At 40.1% G+C, this 17,607-nt stretch overlaps 1 protein-coding gene across 7 annotated transcripts in view; it reads left to right on the top strand.

Annotated features, from left to right (window-relative positions):
• The window catches only part of TUNAR (transmembrane neural differentiation associated intracellular calcium regulator), a 162,588-nt gene extending 145,668 nt beyond the window's left edge, over nucleotides 1–16,920 (top strand). For all 7 annotated transcript variants that reach the window (XM_071426546.1, XM_071426540.1, XM_071426542.1 and 4 more), the window contains one exon: nucleotides 15,351–16,920. In XM_071426546.1, coding sequence (XP_071282647.1) covers nucleotides 15,390–15,536 — 147 coding nt within the window. In that variant the 5' untranslated portion in view covers nucleotides 15,351–15,389 and the 3' untranslated portion in view covers nucleotides 15,537–16,920. The remainder of the gene's footprint in view (nucleotides 1–15,350) is intronic.
• The last annotated feature ends 687 nt before the right edge of the window (nucleotides 16,921–17,607 follow it).

Raw genomic sequence — 17,607 nt, 5'->3', positions numbered from 1 at the left:
AATGACTCAGGAGTCCTGTGAATGTTTACTTTCAGAAATAAGCAAAAAAAAATTCTCCTGACAAAACATTAGCTTCCAAAAAAATTGACAAAGTTAATTTATTATCCATAAAATAGATTATCCGTTTGGAAAAATACCTGGAGTCTTTCTTATCCGTGCAGAATAGATTGCCCAATATTCCCATGGCTTCTGCCATAGGTCCTAGTTTGATTACAGGCATGAAATGTAGGTAAGTGTAATTATGATACAGGCAGATTTATGTGTCCCCAGGCAGGTTTTAAAATAACAACAAGATTATAAATATTGGATCTATGGAAAGAAAATGTCCATTATTAAAATCAGTCCACAAGCTAGTACTGTGAAAAGCTTTCTTCTTCAATACCACTGTCAGCCCTGCTGAGATTTTAAATTGGAGTTTGTCTAGTGTAACTCTCACTTTCTATTTAGAAAGCAAAGCCAGAAATATTAAACTTTTGTCTCAGGTTTTTAAAGTACAGGAAAGCTAATATAATTGCTGCATTAATGTAGAGTTATGAGCTTTTAGGCTCCCCAGTTTTTGGCAAAGAAGGGTTGCATCTCTTGATTCATGGAATAAGATATTTCCCAGTATAAATTTGCCAAACTCTTTTTCTTCAGAAAAAAATCTGCATCCCTTCCTCATCTCTGGACCATTTGGCTTGGCTGTGTGGTTTGTAACTGCCTGTGCTTCCTCCAGAGCTGGCTGCACTTCAGTCACTGTGCTGAGTTTCTGGGTGAATTATGGCATTGTGTGCTTGACATCTGGAGTTCTAAGGAAATGAGGAGTATGGTTCAAATCTCAGAAAGGCTAACAGAGATCAGAGCCAGGGCTGTGGTCTGGCTGAGGCCATGCCCATGCCAAACTCAACAGAAAAAGTCACTGGGTGACAAAAACTGTCTCCCTTTGGACCCATGGCATGCACAACACGGCTTTTGGTGTCAGCTTAAAAAAGAGTGGCTTAGAGGGTGACACAAAGTCCCTGTGAGGAGCACAAGGGTTGGATATGCCACCTGTGTCAGGGAAGTTTGGCTGGAGCTAAGGACTGATAAGACAAGCAAAGTAGGACTTAGCTTGAGTCCTTAAGCTTAATTGCTTTTGTGTGAAAGCAATTAAGCAGCTGGAAATTCTTTGGAGAAAAATTATTTCAAACAAAGAGAAATCTTTCGCAGGTTGTTTTTGTGTCAGGAGGAAATAGAGAGGAATTTCGTTTAAGGATGTTTATATGACTTGTGTTAATTTATTTTCATTCATCATTGGCATTAATTAACACTGGATTGACAAGACAATGTCATTATTCAGGCTTTATTAATAATCTTTAGCAAAGTAGTTGGTATATTAACAAAAAGAAACCCGCATGTTTTATTTGGTGGTTTTTTATGCCCCTCCTTGGAGTCTCTAGAGCCACAGATCAATTGCCAGTGTTTAGTGACCTTCTGCCCAGAGTGTAGGGCCTGTGGGTGGGTCTTTTTCTATGGCTGGCACTTGTACAGTGCATAATCTAAGATGACACTGACCCTTTCAGCCTTATAGAAATAATATTCTCAGCACAATGTTCTTGAATGTTTTCTCCAGTGTACTGTGTTACATGCCCAAACATTTTTTTTTCATCTTGAGTGTATGTCCAACATTTCCTCTCTGCTCTCTTTGTTGCATGGGTTTGATTGTAGCCAACAGCAAAGGTCAAAAGACATTTTACTGTTTCTATTTCTATGTTTCTGTTAAGCTGAATTAAATTGTTGGTGCTGCAAAGTGACTTCTTAAAAAGCTTATGCTGCAATTCTTCAACCAGCATAAACTGAAGATGAGCTGCATCAGTTTAAAGCAGAGGGTGCAGAGACAAAACGTGGTCCAAAGAACAGGGTGCTGATCTGGAAACCAAGAAAAAGGGTTTGGTTCTCTGGAGCAGTGGGCAGCTTCATGAATTTAGATAAAATGTTTTTCTCTTCCTCTGGCTCAGGTTTTCTGAATGGGTGATAGAGTGATACTGTATTTTTAAAGCACTTTTCACATTCATTTTTTCAGTCATGTAGTCTTTTTTTTCTTTCACATCTAACATTTATCAGTATGACTGCCTGTTTAATCTACATTACAGATAGGTTTTAAAATCATAATATCTGGAAATGCTATGGTATCCTGGAATAGGTTAATTATGTTTACCAGTGTCTATGAGTATTCACTAGAAGGTGCCATTTCTCAGTCCAGATATGGAGCAGCACTGACTTTTGTCCATCAAGCAGCTTTCCATTTCTTTCCTACATAGTGAAGAAAATCCAAACATTCTCTTACAGTATTAATGATTTTGATTGGCATTTTCAGGTTAACCTGAATTAATATTTAGTTCAGCCTTCAAATAGCCTTTGGAGAAGTTTGGCCTAAGTGGTTGGGTTTTTTTAAATCTTAGATTTTTTTCTATTTCTTAGAATTTCTTCAGATGTCATGAACTGAAAACACCTGACTATCTTTGCTATGATTAGTGTTCACTTCCCAGCTTTGTTTCCTGAGGAAAATGATTTTTCTCACCAGAGCCTGAAGAACAGGGCTACTGTTTTCCATGGGTTTTAGATGGTCTGTCACCATAAGCATTTTTTCCACTAGTATGGTCAGTTCTCCAAATCACCTCATCCCAGCACTCCTTGATGCCTTAGAGCATGGAAGGGAAAGAAATTGATCAAAATCTCCCTAGAGGATCACCTGGCTTTAAAAATACAGGTAAAGCCAAATGGATACTTTACAAATGTGAGCAAAGTATTTTAACAGAGAAAGCATCAGTCCTATATGCACGGTGTGACAGCAGTTAGAATAAAACCCAGGTCTGTGTGAACATGCAGGACATCTTGGGCAACAATTCATAACACATAAACTATTAGTTTTGAAAACAAAGTTTAAAGAAGTGTTATCCAATCTACTGTTTCCAGGCAAGTTGCATTTATTTACTTATCACACCAGTTCAGTGGCACTCAGTGCACCCCCTGTGTGTTACAAGGCTTCTGGGACCTGCACAAAATCATTTCCAATGACCAGTTTTGCATAATTCAGATACTATGAATATTTTATTTATTGTTAGCAGCCTCTTTATTGCAAGCAATATTTTTAATGAATCTGTTATATGTTTAAAAAAAAACAGGATTAAACTTGGCTCTCTGTTCTGGGGTCATAAATCCAGATTAGATTTCTTTTTAGCAGAATTACTCAAGGTTTTGTGAATGAAGTTTGACTTGGTGTCCATTGGAGAAAAATGTGGCAAAATATGCATTCTTTTCTTGAAATCCTTGTGAAGAATCACCAATATGCTAATGAATCCTCTCATACAAAAAGTCAGTGGAATTTGTGGCGATGTTCTTGGTCTTATTCACATTTTATATGGTCAGTGTTTTAAATTACTAGCACTACATTAGAGTATGTCAAGATGCATCATATAAACAGATACAATTTACAATGACCTTGAGGCAACATGATGTGTATGTTGCATTACATTAGCTATCAAAGTATGTTCCTTATCTAGCACAGTGCCCACTGCAGACAGAGATTTGGGTTGTTAGGCATTCTGTACTGTTGGGAGACATATGCAAATATTCTCCCCAGATCTGTGGCCACATAAATTGTATCTTTTTAAAGAGAATAAGTGATAAGAAAAAAGAACTGTATCCAAGAGGCTCTGCTCCATTGGCAAGGTGAAATCTTTTGCTACCCCAAGGAAACCTCTGCACCTCAAGAAGCAGCACATAACCATGAGGGTGACCAAGCAGGGGAACAGGTTGCACAGAGAGGTTGTGGAGTCTCCATCTTTGCGATATTGAAAAAGTCCCTGGACATGGTCCTGGGCAACTGGCTCTAGGTGATCCTGCCTGCCCAGGGGGTTGGAGCAGGTGACCTGCAGAGGTCCCTTCCAACCTCAGCCTGTGATACCCACAACCCCCAACAGCACTTGCTGTAGCAATGCACAGTGCACAGGGGTTAGGAAAACCAGCTCTTCCCATGCTCTTTTCTTCACTGCCTGTACCAATGGCCTTGCCAGAGCATTTTGTGAGTTAATTGTGACATTTTCTCTCCCAAATCCCAGCTCTCTGCTCTGCCACAGAGCTCTACCCCAAGACCTGAAGGGGAGATGTGTCACCTTGCCCTTGTGTTTTCCCAAATGTGTGACTCCTGGCACAACCAGCCTGCTTTCCCAGGAGCAGGGAACCTGCACAAGTCAAGCTGCCATCTCTCTCCCATGCTATGCTCACTCAGAGCACGAGCCAGAGGAGCAGCTGCTCCCATGGATCGAGGCCCTGACTCTCCCGGCTGTGCCAAGTTTGTGCAAATCGACCTTCAGCAACCCACTTCAACCTTCTGTTCTTCCTCCCTCCCTTTCTTATACTTCATACTGTTGTAATTTTGCAAGCTGCTTGGGCTAGGTATCATTCTCACTATCTGTGTCTGGTTTCTAGCCCAGACGTCAGCAGGGGTTGCTGCATGCTGCTGCAATATAAATGACTAATGATGATGATAAAAGGTGTGGGAGTTGGTTGCCTGGAGTGTTACCCTACTTTGACAACTTTGGTTTAGAAACTAGCTTCTTCCTCAAATTATCTGCTTTTTTATCTTATTACATCTAATGTTTTACAAGTGGCTAGGGATTTTTGGCTGCCTCCATTTTGGAGCGCTCATCCCAGGGCTTTGAAAGAGGCTTTGAAATTTTCAGAGTTTGGATGGTGTTGCTGTGACAGTGCCAATAGCCTTCAGTGTGAGTTGCAGGGTATTGGAACCTCTAAATTCAGCCACGAATGCATCCTAAAAGAGGCATTCAATAGGGAAGTACTCTATTTTTAAATTTGGACTGATACAGGTAATAATTACACACAAAACAGTATGTGAAAAGAACATTATCAAGGTTGTGCAGCTCAGCACTTGAAGCTAAGAAATGCTGTAAGCACAATTGTCTCTACTCCATTAATTTGCCACCTTGCACAGGTGCATCAGTCACAGACTATTTTTGCGCAGGATCCGAGTCTCACTCGGTGCCCATAATAAATGACTCAGTTTGTGAGTTCAATACTTGATTTTCTTTTCCAGGCATAGTTCAGACTCTGCTCTAAAGGCAAAATTATTTCCCGCTGGGACATTCCAGGGTGTTCCACCATGCGGGTCCTTGCCACGTGCAAGCACTCACTAATTTCCATTTATAGCATCTTAATAGCAATTCTGAGTGTCATTGCTCCCTGGCACAGCTGGTAACCTAAGGCAAATAGAGAGCAAAATTACAGGTACCCATAACTGTGGGTGTCTAATGTAAATTTTTCAGAGGACCTGGCAGCACATCCTGCAGCTCCTTTTACCTTCCCCTACACTGCTGGCCAGTGGTTGCCACTTTCAGATATTCCAACCCCCAGGCCCAAGGCAGGCTCCCAGAAACACAGACCAGGTTTGAAAAGGACTGTGTGAGCAGCTTGTCCTGTTCCTCAGAGCAGCGTCTCAGACTTACAGACAAAAGACTGCTGTTCCTCTTCTCAGATTCTCCTGACACCTCGAAATTCTGACACAGAAAAAAAAAGAAATTGAAACACTCTGCAAGAAAAAGCTTTCTTTTTCTCCTTTTCTACGGGAAATGTGTGATGCTCTGACTGAAGCTGGAATTCGGTGCTTTCTAAAGCCTTCCTGATAATGCATGAACAGATGGAGGCTGAATTCTTTCTGGATCACCTTTATTTGTGGCATTTTTGGGTGGCCTTTGAAAATTAATAACAAAAAACCCAAAGAATTTATTTTTAAGAGCAAAATGAAAACCTTCTGCTGTTCAGATTTTCTTATGGAAAAATATCAATGTCATTTCAACCTATTGGAGTGCTGCAAGGATACACCAGGCTAGGAAAGTAATTAAACATGAAAAGAAATTACAAGATAAGTAATTTCTTTTACAATACCTATCACTTAAAAATAAACATCTTTTCAGACACATAAAACCTTCTTCAGCACTTATATCAAACCATCTCAGCCACAGTAAAATTGAGAATAGTCCTTGCTTCAAAGTGAAGATATTTGAGTATTTCAGAGAAATGATTGTCAGGTTTTTATATGGATAAAAAAAATTGGTTTACAAGTATCATTCCTATAAACAGCAAAACTAGGTGATTTTTTTTCCAAAACAAATTATTTTTCCTGAGAAAAATGGCCAGTAAGTATAATTTCAAACCAAACATTTATAGTTTTAAAATTATTTTTAAAAACCCTGAACACAACTCTCCTAAATCAGAAAGCATCAATTGGTTAGATTTATTTATAGTTTTCCTTAAAGTACCCAAAATTAAAAATTAATTTTGGAATAAAGACATAGATGGAAATAAAAGCAGAGATTTTAGGTTTTATAAATTGTTGTTTTACCTACACACTAAAAGACCTTTCCTAGAGAAACTCTACTTCTATATCCCTCAGGCTTCTGAATGCTCTTCTGGTGCACATTTAGTTTGTAAGGAGGGGTCACATCTGAGCTAAAGGTAGTTTGATCCAATACAGGCCAAATTATCTTCTGGCCTTGGCTGAACTTGGAGATATTATATAGCAACAAATTAATATAAATTTATGTCACTTTCCCTTCTCTTAATATTTCTTAAATGTCTTTGAAGCAGCTCAGTTTCCATTCCAACATGCAGTGGTGAGGGCAGATCTTCAAATTGCTTCTGACAGAGGTTATGTGCCTTCTGGCAGATAACGGAGACCTGTCTTTCTCTGAGACTTGGATATTGCATTTTTTCATTGTACAAGGCTTTCAGTGCATTTTTGCTCCTAAAAGAGAAGCCTGGAGATGCCCTTGAAATAGAAAAATAGGTCTGAAATTATAGTGATACTTTAGCATCTCATTCTTTCACAAAACTTTTTCAGCTAATACTACATTTATCTGGAAAAAAAAAATTGAAAATTTGAGGAATTCTACAGACTTATTTGTTGGTTTGTTTATTTATTTTCAGCATCCAGATGTGCTCATGATAGATTTTTATTGTTCTGCTTTGTTAACCCAGGAAAGATGAGCAAAAGACTGGAAGAGAGAGCTCTGGCTTCAAACTTCAAATATTTATCATAATTTCTGGTGTGTGGTAGGGAGAAGTGTTAGTTTCTTTTTCTTTTTCTTTTTCTTTTTCTTTTTCTTTTCTTTTTTTTTTCTTTTTCTTTTTTTATCTTTTTTCTCTTTTTCATCTTTGAATGAGAAGTGTCCTTTCTGCCAACCTTGATATGTGTAAATGACAGACTATTTGGAGTAAGCACAGTACAGCTTCAGCTCACAGGCTGGACATTAATACCTGAAGCCCAGAAAGGTTTTGCCATCAGCTGCTTAAAACTCCTTCATATTAACTGAAAAGCCAGAGAGAAGGGCAAAAAAAAAACCAAACCAAAAGCATGGAATAGGCTCTGTATGAGGGTACCACCAGACAGACTGGGATTTGTCATTCTTGAAAAAAGATGGCTACAGGGATATCATAAGAGACTTACAACATTCTAGGTGGCCTGAAAAATAAAAGCAAATTACTCATTTTGTCCCAAATTGCCTAATGAGGAGTGAAAAATAAATTCAAATAATAAGTGGATACTTTTCCAGAAATCCTTAATTATCTTTTGACATCATTGCTAGAGGACACTGTAGTGACAAGTTCACTGAAGATTGTAAAATACCAAAACAGAAAGAAAACAATACTGGGTCCAAGTCAAGCTTTTAGTAGCATCAAGGAATAAGAGTCTACTAAAAATAGCTGCATCCATGCACTAATTTAACTACTGACTACTCCTGGGATAAAGTTGTTCCTTGCTTTTCATTCATTCAACCATTTTTTCTATTTATTCAGCTTAAAGACTTTCTTATTGCCTCCTAAAGTGAAAGGCAGCCCATGAAATGTGATTTCAGCAAATGTGAGAGAGTATTGTCACTAACTTCCAAATTCCAAGCCAGGATTTAATTTTCCTCTATGTGAGCAACAAACAGAAGCAGAGGTTGGACCATCTGACTTTTTCTAATAAAACTGAGCAATACTTGCACAAGTATTACTGTGGAAATTTAAAGGTCTGAAAATAAACAGCGAGTATTTAAAAGGAGGAAAATGGCAAATGTGTGCTACAGTAGCACTGAGAGTCAAATGCTTCTGGTCCTGAGCATTAGCACTGAGCAACCCAGCAAAGTGCTGTGTATCAGGAAAATGGGTTGTGAACACAAAATAGGCCAGTCCAAACCAAACAGAAGCACACTGAATTTTCACCACTCTTCAGGTTGAACCAGAAAATTGCTAACCTCTGGGCTTGTTAAATTTGAACTTTTAATCATAAATGCTTCCTCCAGTTGTGTTTTATATAGACTGTTAATTTTGATCTGTAACAATTCATTCATTCTTCATAGTGCATCTCATACCAAAAGGGAAAGGACTGTGGGTTAAAGGGTAATGTGCTCTCCCTTTGGGCAGGTTTGTTTCTTTCTTCCACAGCCCAGGAACCTGGGACTCATGAAGCCTTATGAACCCTGACATGGGAAGCCTTGCTGTAGGTGGAGGAACCAAAGGCTGTCAGTGAGGCTGGGGATGGCACTGCCTGCACACTACTAACAGCCTGGTGCTTGAGGATCATTATTCTGCAATGGATTATAGCTTTGTTTCTAAGATAAGGATATTTGTATGGAAAATATTTGATTTATTTACAATAGAGCTTAGGTATCCTGAGTGTATCACAGCTGTGAGTAGTCCCAGAGACATAAAGGAAGAGAAAGAAGAACTGTAAAACTGGCTGCAAGTCCTTTTCCTCCCCTGAGTTCTAAGCTGCCTGGGGGACAAAAACTGCTGCCAGAACAAACTGGATCAGACCCAAGGTGAAGAGCAGGATGAGCCCTGTAATACATTACTTATTTAAATTCTGCCCTCTCAGAGTAACCTCTTTGCTGCTGAGTGCTTCCCTTTATTCTAGAAGGGGTCTCACATTGCTGAGACCTTTGGAAATATCCTGTAGTGCTATAAATAGCAAGTATTTCCCACTGACTAAAACCTGCAGCATAGCAGCAGTCTGATGTGGGTTTATTTTCCTGCTTGAGGACTACATAAGTGCTTGTATCCTCTCTCCACTGAGACATCCCTTCGCTTTAGGCACTGGTCTCTCTGCTCACTGCTGGGGAGTGTTATTGAACCTGGCTCACATTCCTGTTCCTTCTGATCTTTTTTTCTCTAATGAAAGATCTCCCCATGGGCACCTTTCCTAGTTTCCCCTCTCCCTTCTCTTATGGCAGGCCTTTGCTTCTCCTGGGTATACTGATTTCTACTGTTTATTAATTTCTGCTCATTCCATTTTGATTCCTCTGTTACTCATACATACTGTGCAGTGCCTGAGCACACTGCTGTGCCTGGATGAGCTTTTAGTCAAGCTTTTTATAACCCCAGAGCTTCTCTTGGCCTCATCTTGCATTTACATGGTGTCTTTCACTTCCAACTGAAAGAAGAAATCCAACTCTAAGAAGAAATGCAAATGTGGTTCCCTGAACCTGCCAGTGCTTCTCTGAGCAGGATCTTGACTGATAGCTGACAAGTACCCTGGGTTACTGGAGTTTAGGAGGGGACTGTCCAGCCAAAACAGCACAAGGATCAAGAGCAGATAAAAAATCATCACAGAAGTGAGAATGTGACAATGTAATCCCTAGAAAAAGAACAGCAAACAAGCAAAAATGTGTGTGCCAAGCGTGCCTTCCTGCCATACATCACAAGCAGCAAAACTTAATGCCCTGCTCAGCATCTTGCTTGGGGGCTGTCCAGCTTTTAAGCCAAGCACCCAACTTCTCAAGTTTGCCCTTGGAGGAAAAAGAGGTTTTAAATTCTTACTAGGAGGAAAGGAACAAAACTGCATTTGACTGTGATGTTCAAGTGAGGTTAAATCCTCGAGCAGCCTCTCCTCCCTGTTTGGTAATTCGAGCACTTGTTTGTGAGATAAGGGAAGGTGTCAGCTCCAGCAGCATCTGCACTCCCACTCTGTTGTGTGTGATTTCTGTGCCCTCTTCAGTTTGCTAATCAAAACAAGTTTCTGCTGCATGTTTCTTATCCCCAGAGGGTGGAACTATCCTCAGAAAATTAAAACTCTCTTATCTCTTAATGTGTCATCACAACTAATAGCCTGGGGACTGTAAACAAGTTTAAATATCAAAACAATTTGGCTGGTGATTGTCTGTGATTATGGATTAAGAATACAAAATTTGTGCTCACTGATATTCAAGGTAGATTGAAAACAAGGAGCCATATCCTCAGCTGATGTAAATGGAGGTGGCTGAGCTGAGCTGGGGGAGGAAGACTGCTTTGTACCAGCTGAGCATCTGACCCTGGGAGGTTTTCAGAAGTTTCCATTCTTGTTTTTCAGGCTGCCAGGTAATACATGACAGCACAGGGCTGATGAGGAGGAGCACTGTGGGCCTGGATGATCCTCCCCTTCTCTGAGTCCTCAGGAGCTCAGATTCTGCTGGCTGAGCCCTCCACTTGCAGCGTCTTTGGGGAGCTCATAAATAATGACTTAGAGGAGAAATGATTTAATATTACAAAACTTTTTCAAGATCAACTCAAGGTGCCAGAATATTCAAAAACTGTCAGATATGTCAGGGCAGGTGCTTTGTGAGGGATGTGCTTTGTACCTTTGATGTGACAAACATACTGCAGTAAATTCTCAAACATGCACTTGCTACTGCCTTTTCCAAAGCCCTGCCATCAAGCCATCACCTTTAGATCAGTCATGCTGAGTGAAGAGATACAAAAAGGTCTTTTGCTAGAAATGCTTTTCCTGTTTCATTGGATTGTTTGCAATGGCAGTGATGTGCAGAATGTTCCCCAGATTTGGGGAGGTGGTAGTGGGTGTATTTCATACCACAGCTGGATAAAAAACTTTTCATGTTAGTGTGTTCCTGTTTTGGAATGAATATTGAAAACGAAATATTTGCAAGGCCCCACTTTTTTTATGGACCATTTTCTGCTGAAGGCTGAATAAGCCATTCTTCAAAGAATCCCACAGATGAAAAACAGAGGCAGAGAGAGAATAAGTGGATTTCCTGTAGATATAAGGAATGAAGCCAGCAGAAGTGCAAGGAGATGAATAGTGCAAGGAGTGTCCTAACCACTGAACTGTCCTTGTCTCCCATGTGCAGTGCAGAATACACAGAAAATTTATCTTTTAATGGATAGCTTTTTGGAATATGTATCTGTACAAAGGCTGATGTTTGGTTAATGATGAATCTTACAAAATGAAGTAGGAAAGACATTAATTTTGATGTGGCAGGAAAGTGCTTTCCTAATGAGATAGCAATTAAATAAGAAGGATAGTTATTAAAAGAAATGGTAAATTTAGTGTTCTCTAGCCCTCCTATCTCAGGGAGTTCTATCTGAGTTCTAGCCATGGTTCTGGGTAAGGAAAAGGAATGTTTCTGTCAAGCTTGAAGTACCACCAGAAAAATATAAAAGAAAAAATGTGTCATAAGAATCATAAAAATATTAAATAATGTCAAATAAATGAAATCCATTTCTAGAAGAGAATAATAAAGACTGAGAAAAGATACCCAGAAAGCCAGATGACTTTTCTACTTTCTTAATTGGGGTAATTATACTAAAACTGACAGCAAGTATTTCCCCAGTAGAAAAAAAACACCCACAAACCTCAGCCAGCAAAAATACCACTCTGAGCATGAGATCTGTGAAGGTTAAAGGCTTGAGTCTGCCATTAGGAGAGTGCTACTCTTCTCCCAAGGTCAGTCCTTACATATGGAGAAGTAATTTTCATTCTGCTCTCCTCACTGTACAAAGTCAACGCTTACCTTGATTTCAACAGTGCTATATTTGGCAAAGTACTAATATAATTGTGTTTGGTCCCAGTCATGTCCTGTTTGAATGTTAAACTCCTCTGAAGACCAAGCCTTTGTGTGCTGACTCTTGTAGCTTAGGCAATGTATGAAAAGGAGAGCAGAGCAGACCTGCTGGAGCAATCCCTCCAGGAAAACCTGTGCTGCCAGTGCCCACACTATGTGTTTTCTGGGGGTTTTACTTCACACCAGCTTTTGTCTGGATTCCTACTACCATGGGCTGAAAGCACTTTTTTGGGTGTAGCTTCATCCAAAAAAGATGCAGTTTATGCAGTCCCAGGATGCACCAAAGTGTGAGCCAAATACAACATGCAGGCATATAGAGACAACCTCCAACAGATCACACTGTGCATCAGCCCCTCTGTAAACTCTCAAATGCTGATGCCACCTTGGTGTTCCAGCCACCTCTGTGCATATTTTGTTGCATCACACTGGGGACTTCTCCCTCAGGTAAGGCCTCTTAGTTGGGACAGAAATAACCTGGCAGTCTGATTCATGGCACCTGAACTGAAACCACCCACTATCTCCTTGCTAATTAGCACAACTTGCAAAGAGGAAAAATGTGATTGTGCAGCCTCAGATCAGAGATTGTGCAGCCCAAGGACCTCTGACTTTCTCATTAGCCAGTAATGGGTGCCTGGGAGAGACTTTAATAATAAGGCAAAGATGTGGTGGTACTTCCCCAGAATAATTTCTTAGCTTAAAAAAAATTCACAACTCAAGGATTTGCTAAGCCAGAGGCTTTGTCTTTATACCTAACAGCCTTTGATATGTCTCCTTCGTTTGTGAATTATTTAGCTGCTTTTTAGATGGATGTTAATTTTAGGTTCTAGTGTTCTGCAGGAGAGAATTTGATATTGACTTCGTGCTGCACAGTTTATTAAGAAAAGAATGGGAATGTTAATAACAGGAGATCAGATGCTGCCTGAGCCCCCATGCTGCCTCTGCTCACATTAATCCTGGAGTCAGGATTTCCTAGCACCCGTGGTGCAGGGTCACTGTACCAAAGTTAAGAGTGCCAGTGGCTGCAGAGTCAAGCTGCCCCTTGAGAGCAGGGGCTCTGCCCCACTCTCTGTGGGTTTTTTGGTGTGAATGGGAAACTGCCCAAAGCACAGGATGCAGAGTCAAATTGTACCTTCTCTGGATTTTTTCAAGCCAGAAAGGCTTGACTCACAAGATGCTTGGGTATGATCATATTTCTGTGGGAACCAGTGTGCTGAATCAAGACTGTTCAGCTCTTGTGGGTACAAGCCAGAAAGAGCTTCACTCTCCCCTCAAATCCTTCCATTCTAGGCCTGGGATTTTATCAGACTATATTTGTAATCCTACTTGATTTCTCAAATAAACAGTGAAATGCAAACAGTTGGCCAGAGGGAAAACCTTCCAGTTACCGAAGGGGAAAAGAACAGAATATCCAAATGACTCATGGCTCTGTGGGTGAAGTAATGGCTGCATGTCACAGCCTGGGATGTGGGTTTGTGGTGCCACACGGAGTAGATGCACTCAGGTTGTGACATTAGTGAAAATGGCTTTGCTAGGAACTCTCCTGTGATTTCCCAGAGACAAGGTGTTTGTTAAGATATCACTGACTGCTCAGTGGCAATTAACAAGATAGGAAGGACATACACCAGGTGCAGCCAAACCCTCCTCTGGACACCAGCTGGGGCAAATACAACAAAACCCTTCTGCTGCTGGAAGAGGTAGGTCCTGCAGGAAGAGCTGCAGATGGCTGTGGCTGAAGGAACTCTGGGGACTCAGTTTTTGAGAGCTGGAGCCACATCCCTGTGAGGTACCTGGTGCCTGTGAAGTTTGGCTTTCCTGGGGCAGGTTATCCAAAGATCTTCTGGATGATCATGCTCTGATGTTTGATGCTCTGATGGTTGATGCCCTTCTCCTTGGTGCCCCCTGCTCCCACTGACTGCTGTTTGCTGTGAGAACTCTCAGGTTTCTGACTCCCTTCTTATTTTTTTCCTCTGATCCACTGCTTACAACAAGACAAAACACATAAATGCTAATGCAAGTGAAAGTACAGCGGCCTCTGCAGAGCCCAACTTCTGCCTTACTTGCCACCAATGCCTTGTACCTGCTGGGAGCCAAACACTTCTAGGAAGTTGCCAGCAGTTACTCTCTGTCCCATATATGAACAACTTGCAGGTGTGACAAAAATACAGGTTGTTTTATCTGGATCCCCAGTTCTTCCTCTCAGTCTCTCCATTGCAAGATTTTCTCTCCCAGTCCTTTCCATCCTTTCAGTGCTCTGGCTGCTGCTCTGTGGCTGTGCATGGCAGGAGCAGCTCAGAGGAGCTGCAGGCCAGGACTCTGCTGTGATGATTCCTGCTGGAGGGGAGGTGCCCACAGAGGTGGTGGGCAGTTTTTGGGGAGCCCTCACCCCCCTGAATATATGCACTGCCTGGGAGATACTGCCTTTGCTCTGTGAGTTAGTGGAGGGAGGAATGAGGGTCCACTAAAGGACCAAATCAAATCCCTCTTTAAGGCAGGAGCTGTGGGAGAACATTTATTTTTTTCTACATCCTACCACTGCTTTCTGCTGCAGAAATAGGATGGGATTTGGTTTGTAGCTTGGAAGACAGCAGCAGGGCTTTGCCTGAACCCAGATCTTGGCAGATCAGTTGGCATTGGGAGATCAGCCAACCTTTTTCAGTTTTCTGGGACACTCTGGTTTGCCCATGTGATTAAAATTTGCAGCGTTAGATAAACACAGATAAGAATTTATCCATTTCTAATTTGAACAATCAGATGGTGGGAAGACCAAGGAAGCTTCTTTGTTTGTGGCTTCAGCTGTGCTGGGAGTCAGGGCTCGTCCCACATTTGAGGAATCTTCTTTTTTTAGGCTGGGGCTGTTGCTTGGGAAATGGCTGTATTCTCCCTGCAGGCAGATCGATACATTTCAGCTCACTGCACTGCAAGGAACTTTTCATCATACATTAAGAACGAGGAAAATAAAAGCCAAGATGGATGTTATTTTGGTTTTGCTTTTATTTTGAATTATTTATTAAGAAGTCACTGCTGTCTTCCTTCTCATCGGGAGACAAAATGCCTTTCTCTTTAATGATTCTTTCCTAGTAAAAAAGGAAGCAAGGTCTTCCCAGTTTTATTTCCCTCACTTGCTTCTTGGCACTGAAGTGTAAATATGGGGTCTCCACCACATGGCAAGATCCCAGTGCAGGCAAAGTCCCCACTGATGCTGGAGGAGTCTCACTTCATGGCACATTTCTGACCAGTTTTATAATGTTATAGCAGCTGTTATGTATGCTAGGAGTGGTTGTGGCACATAAGCAGAGGGTTGTAAGTAAACCACAGAACAGCTGAACTATAATTTTAATTATTTACTGAACAGCTAATAGAAATACTAATTCTTTTCAAATGAATTCTTAATAAAATGTGTTATGGGACAAAAATTCTGCCATTGGCTCCACTATTAATATGAATTTCTATACTCCAACTAATAATCAATTTTGATGTTTTTGTTCCTAAATCTAGGTTATTCTGAAGGGAAGGATAAAGAAACTGGCCACCAAGATGGTAATCACTAGTGGAAATGAAGAAGATAAAGGCAGTCAAGAAAAGGAAAGCAAAGAAGAAACCATCTTGGCAATGCTTGGAATTATTGGGACAATTCTGAACCTCATTGTGATCATTTTTGTGTATATTTATACAACGTTGTAAACTAGAAGGCATGCAAATAGACCAGATAAAACGGCCATTAAGAGTGACAACAAACATTGCTGACTATTGACAAGTTCTTTAATCAGAATTGACTCTGTATTATATTAACACATCATAAAAGCACTGCCTGAAGGCAGCGAAGACTGAAGCACAATTAATTTAACAAGACTTTTTCACACAGTAATAAGCTTAACTCTTCTTCCTGCCCTCTCCCTTTCGGTTTGGTTTTCAGTTTGGGGGAGAATGACTGCAGTTATATAAGTTGTAGCTTTGAAGAAATCCACCAGGGATATGTTGTTTTAAAACAATTAAAAAAAAAAAAAAGGAAAAGAAAATAAAATACAAGAAAAGAAAAAAAAAAGGAAAAGAAAGAAACTGTAAACTATATATAATTAGAAATGTATGCTGTATACCCGCAAAGATTGAACTCAAAGATAGCTTCATAGCACAGATCACGTGTCTGTTAGGTCAAATGGTTTTTTCTCTTGGTTTTTGCTTTTACTTACATTGAATCTGACAAGCTTTTTATTTAGAATGAACATATGGTGCAATCATGAAAAAAACAATTCTGTTGAGCAAGGTCTGCCTAAACCTGATAAAATGTTGGGAGAAATACATTACATGGTTATTTTTCCTTTCTCATTTGCTTAACATCTGTGTCTGTTCATACCAATGTTTATAAATATATATTTTTAATAAATGTGCTATATTTTTAGCATGAACCAAATATTTGGAGACACTTGTATTCATGCAGCTAAATTTTGTTTGATTAAGTGCCCCTTTTGACAATGGATGTTATTTTCCTCGGCAATTATACAGCAGTCTTGTTTGCAGCCCTCTCACTGAGGTCTGAAGCAAGCTCACATCATGCTCACATGCATGACTTGAAGTTGGAATGTCAGCTGAAAAGCATTGCTGCTTAATATGGGAAATAGCAAAACATTGTAAGGTGACCTTTGGAGACTGGTTGCAGAAAGAAGGCTCTATTTATAGTTAAAAAAAAGAAAAAGCAAATGAAAGGAACACTGAAGCATCTCAGAAAATATTGCAAAATTCATAGAATTTATGGCTTTCAGTATCTGGTCACGCTCTCTAAGTACTTGTGCTGAGAGAAGTGAGCAGAGGTTTATACAGTTGAAAAGAGAAATTTATAGAGCCTAAAGTGAGGGGCTGAAGTGAAATCCAGATTGTAAATACAGAGTGTATTTTAAATGTGAGGATCATTAACTCTTTATGCTTCTCTGACATGTGCTTTAACTGAGTTGGTGCAGTGAAATTCTCTGACTTGTGTTTTTGACAGGAATGTACAATGATGATAATTACCATTTTTCTTCAGAGTTCAGTACCTATAAATATACAAAGCATTAAAAATATGAGACTTCAATTCTGCCTCAAGCTGCCTAAGTACATTGCCTACTAACTCTGATATATCCTCTTAAAAACCAGGTCAATTAATTGTTTACTGACTTGTGGTTTGGATTGCATCCTCAGATGCACAAGGAGGATTGGTATTGAAGTAAGCTAGAGCTGTGAAAATTTTCACCTTAGAGTCTTATTAATTTTAGTGATCAGACCTGTCCCTCTGGAATCAATAATGACTTTTTCACCATTTTCCAGGGTCTAGGAATGATCTCAAAAATACAGCACTTCAGTGCAGGATATAAAAGAAAGCCTGGAAAATCCTGAGGGACACTCTTATAAACAGAGGTGTTTAGTCTCTTATGGTATCATACAGTCAATAACAAAACCATTAAGAGTAGAAAAAAGGTCAGTAAATAAATTACAGTGAAATCCAATATGAAGACTGAGGGAAAGCGAAGCAAAAATAATTTCATGTTAATGAAAACATGACAGGGTGAGAGAAGTGAGAAGTGAGCAGAGATTTGAAGTAGAAAACAGCACAGAAAGCCAGTGCCATGTATGCCAGCATGGCTGAGGAAACATTTGTGTTTGCACAGTGCTGGTAGAGCTGCAGCTCTCAGGGAGGACAAGAAACAGTAGTGGTGCAGGACAGTGCAGCTCAGTGAAGGTGATCTTGTTTTTTTAATTTATACCTATTTATTGATAATTC

Source organism: Agelaius tricolor, unplaced genomic scaffold, assembly GCF_023055355.1.
Source record: "Agelaius tricolor isolate 1412-34295 unplaced genomic scaffold, bAgeTri1.0.p SCAF_5, whole genome shotgun sequence".
Taxonomy (NCBI): Eukaryota; Metazoa; Chordata; class Aves; order Passeriformes; family Icteridae; genus Agelaius; species Agelaius tricolor.
Note: the sequence above shows the minus strand (reverse complement) of the source record. Positions and strands in the feature narration are given on the sequence as shown.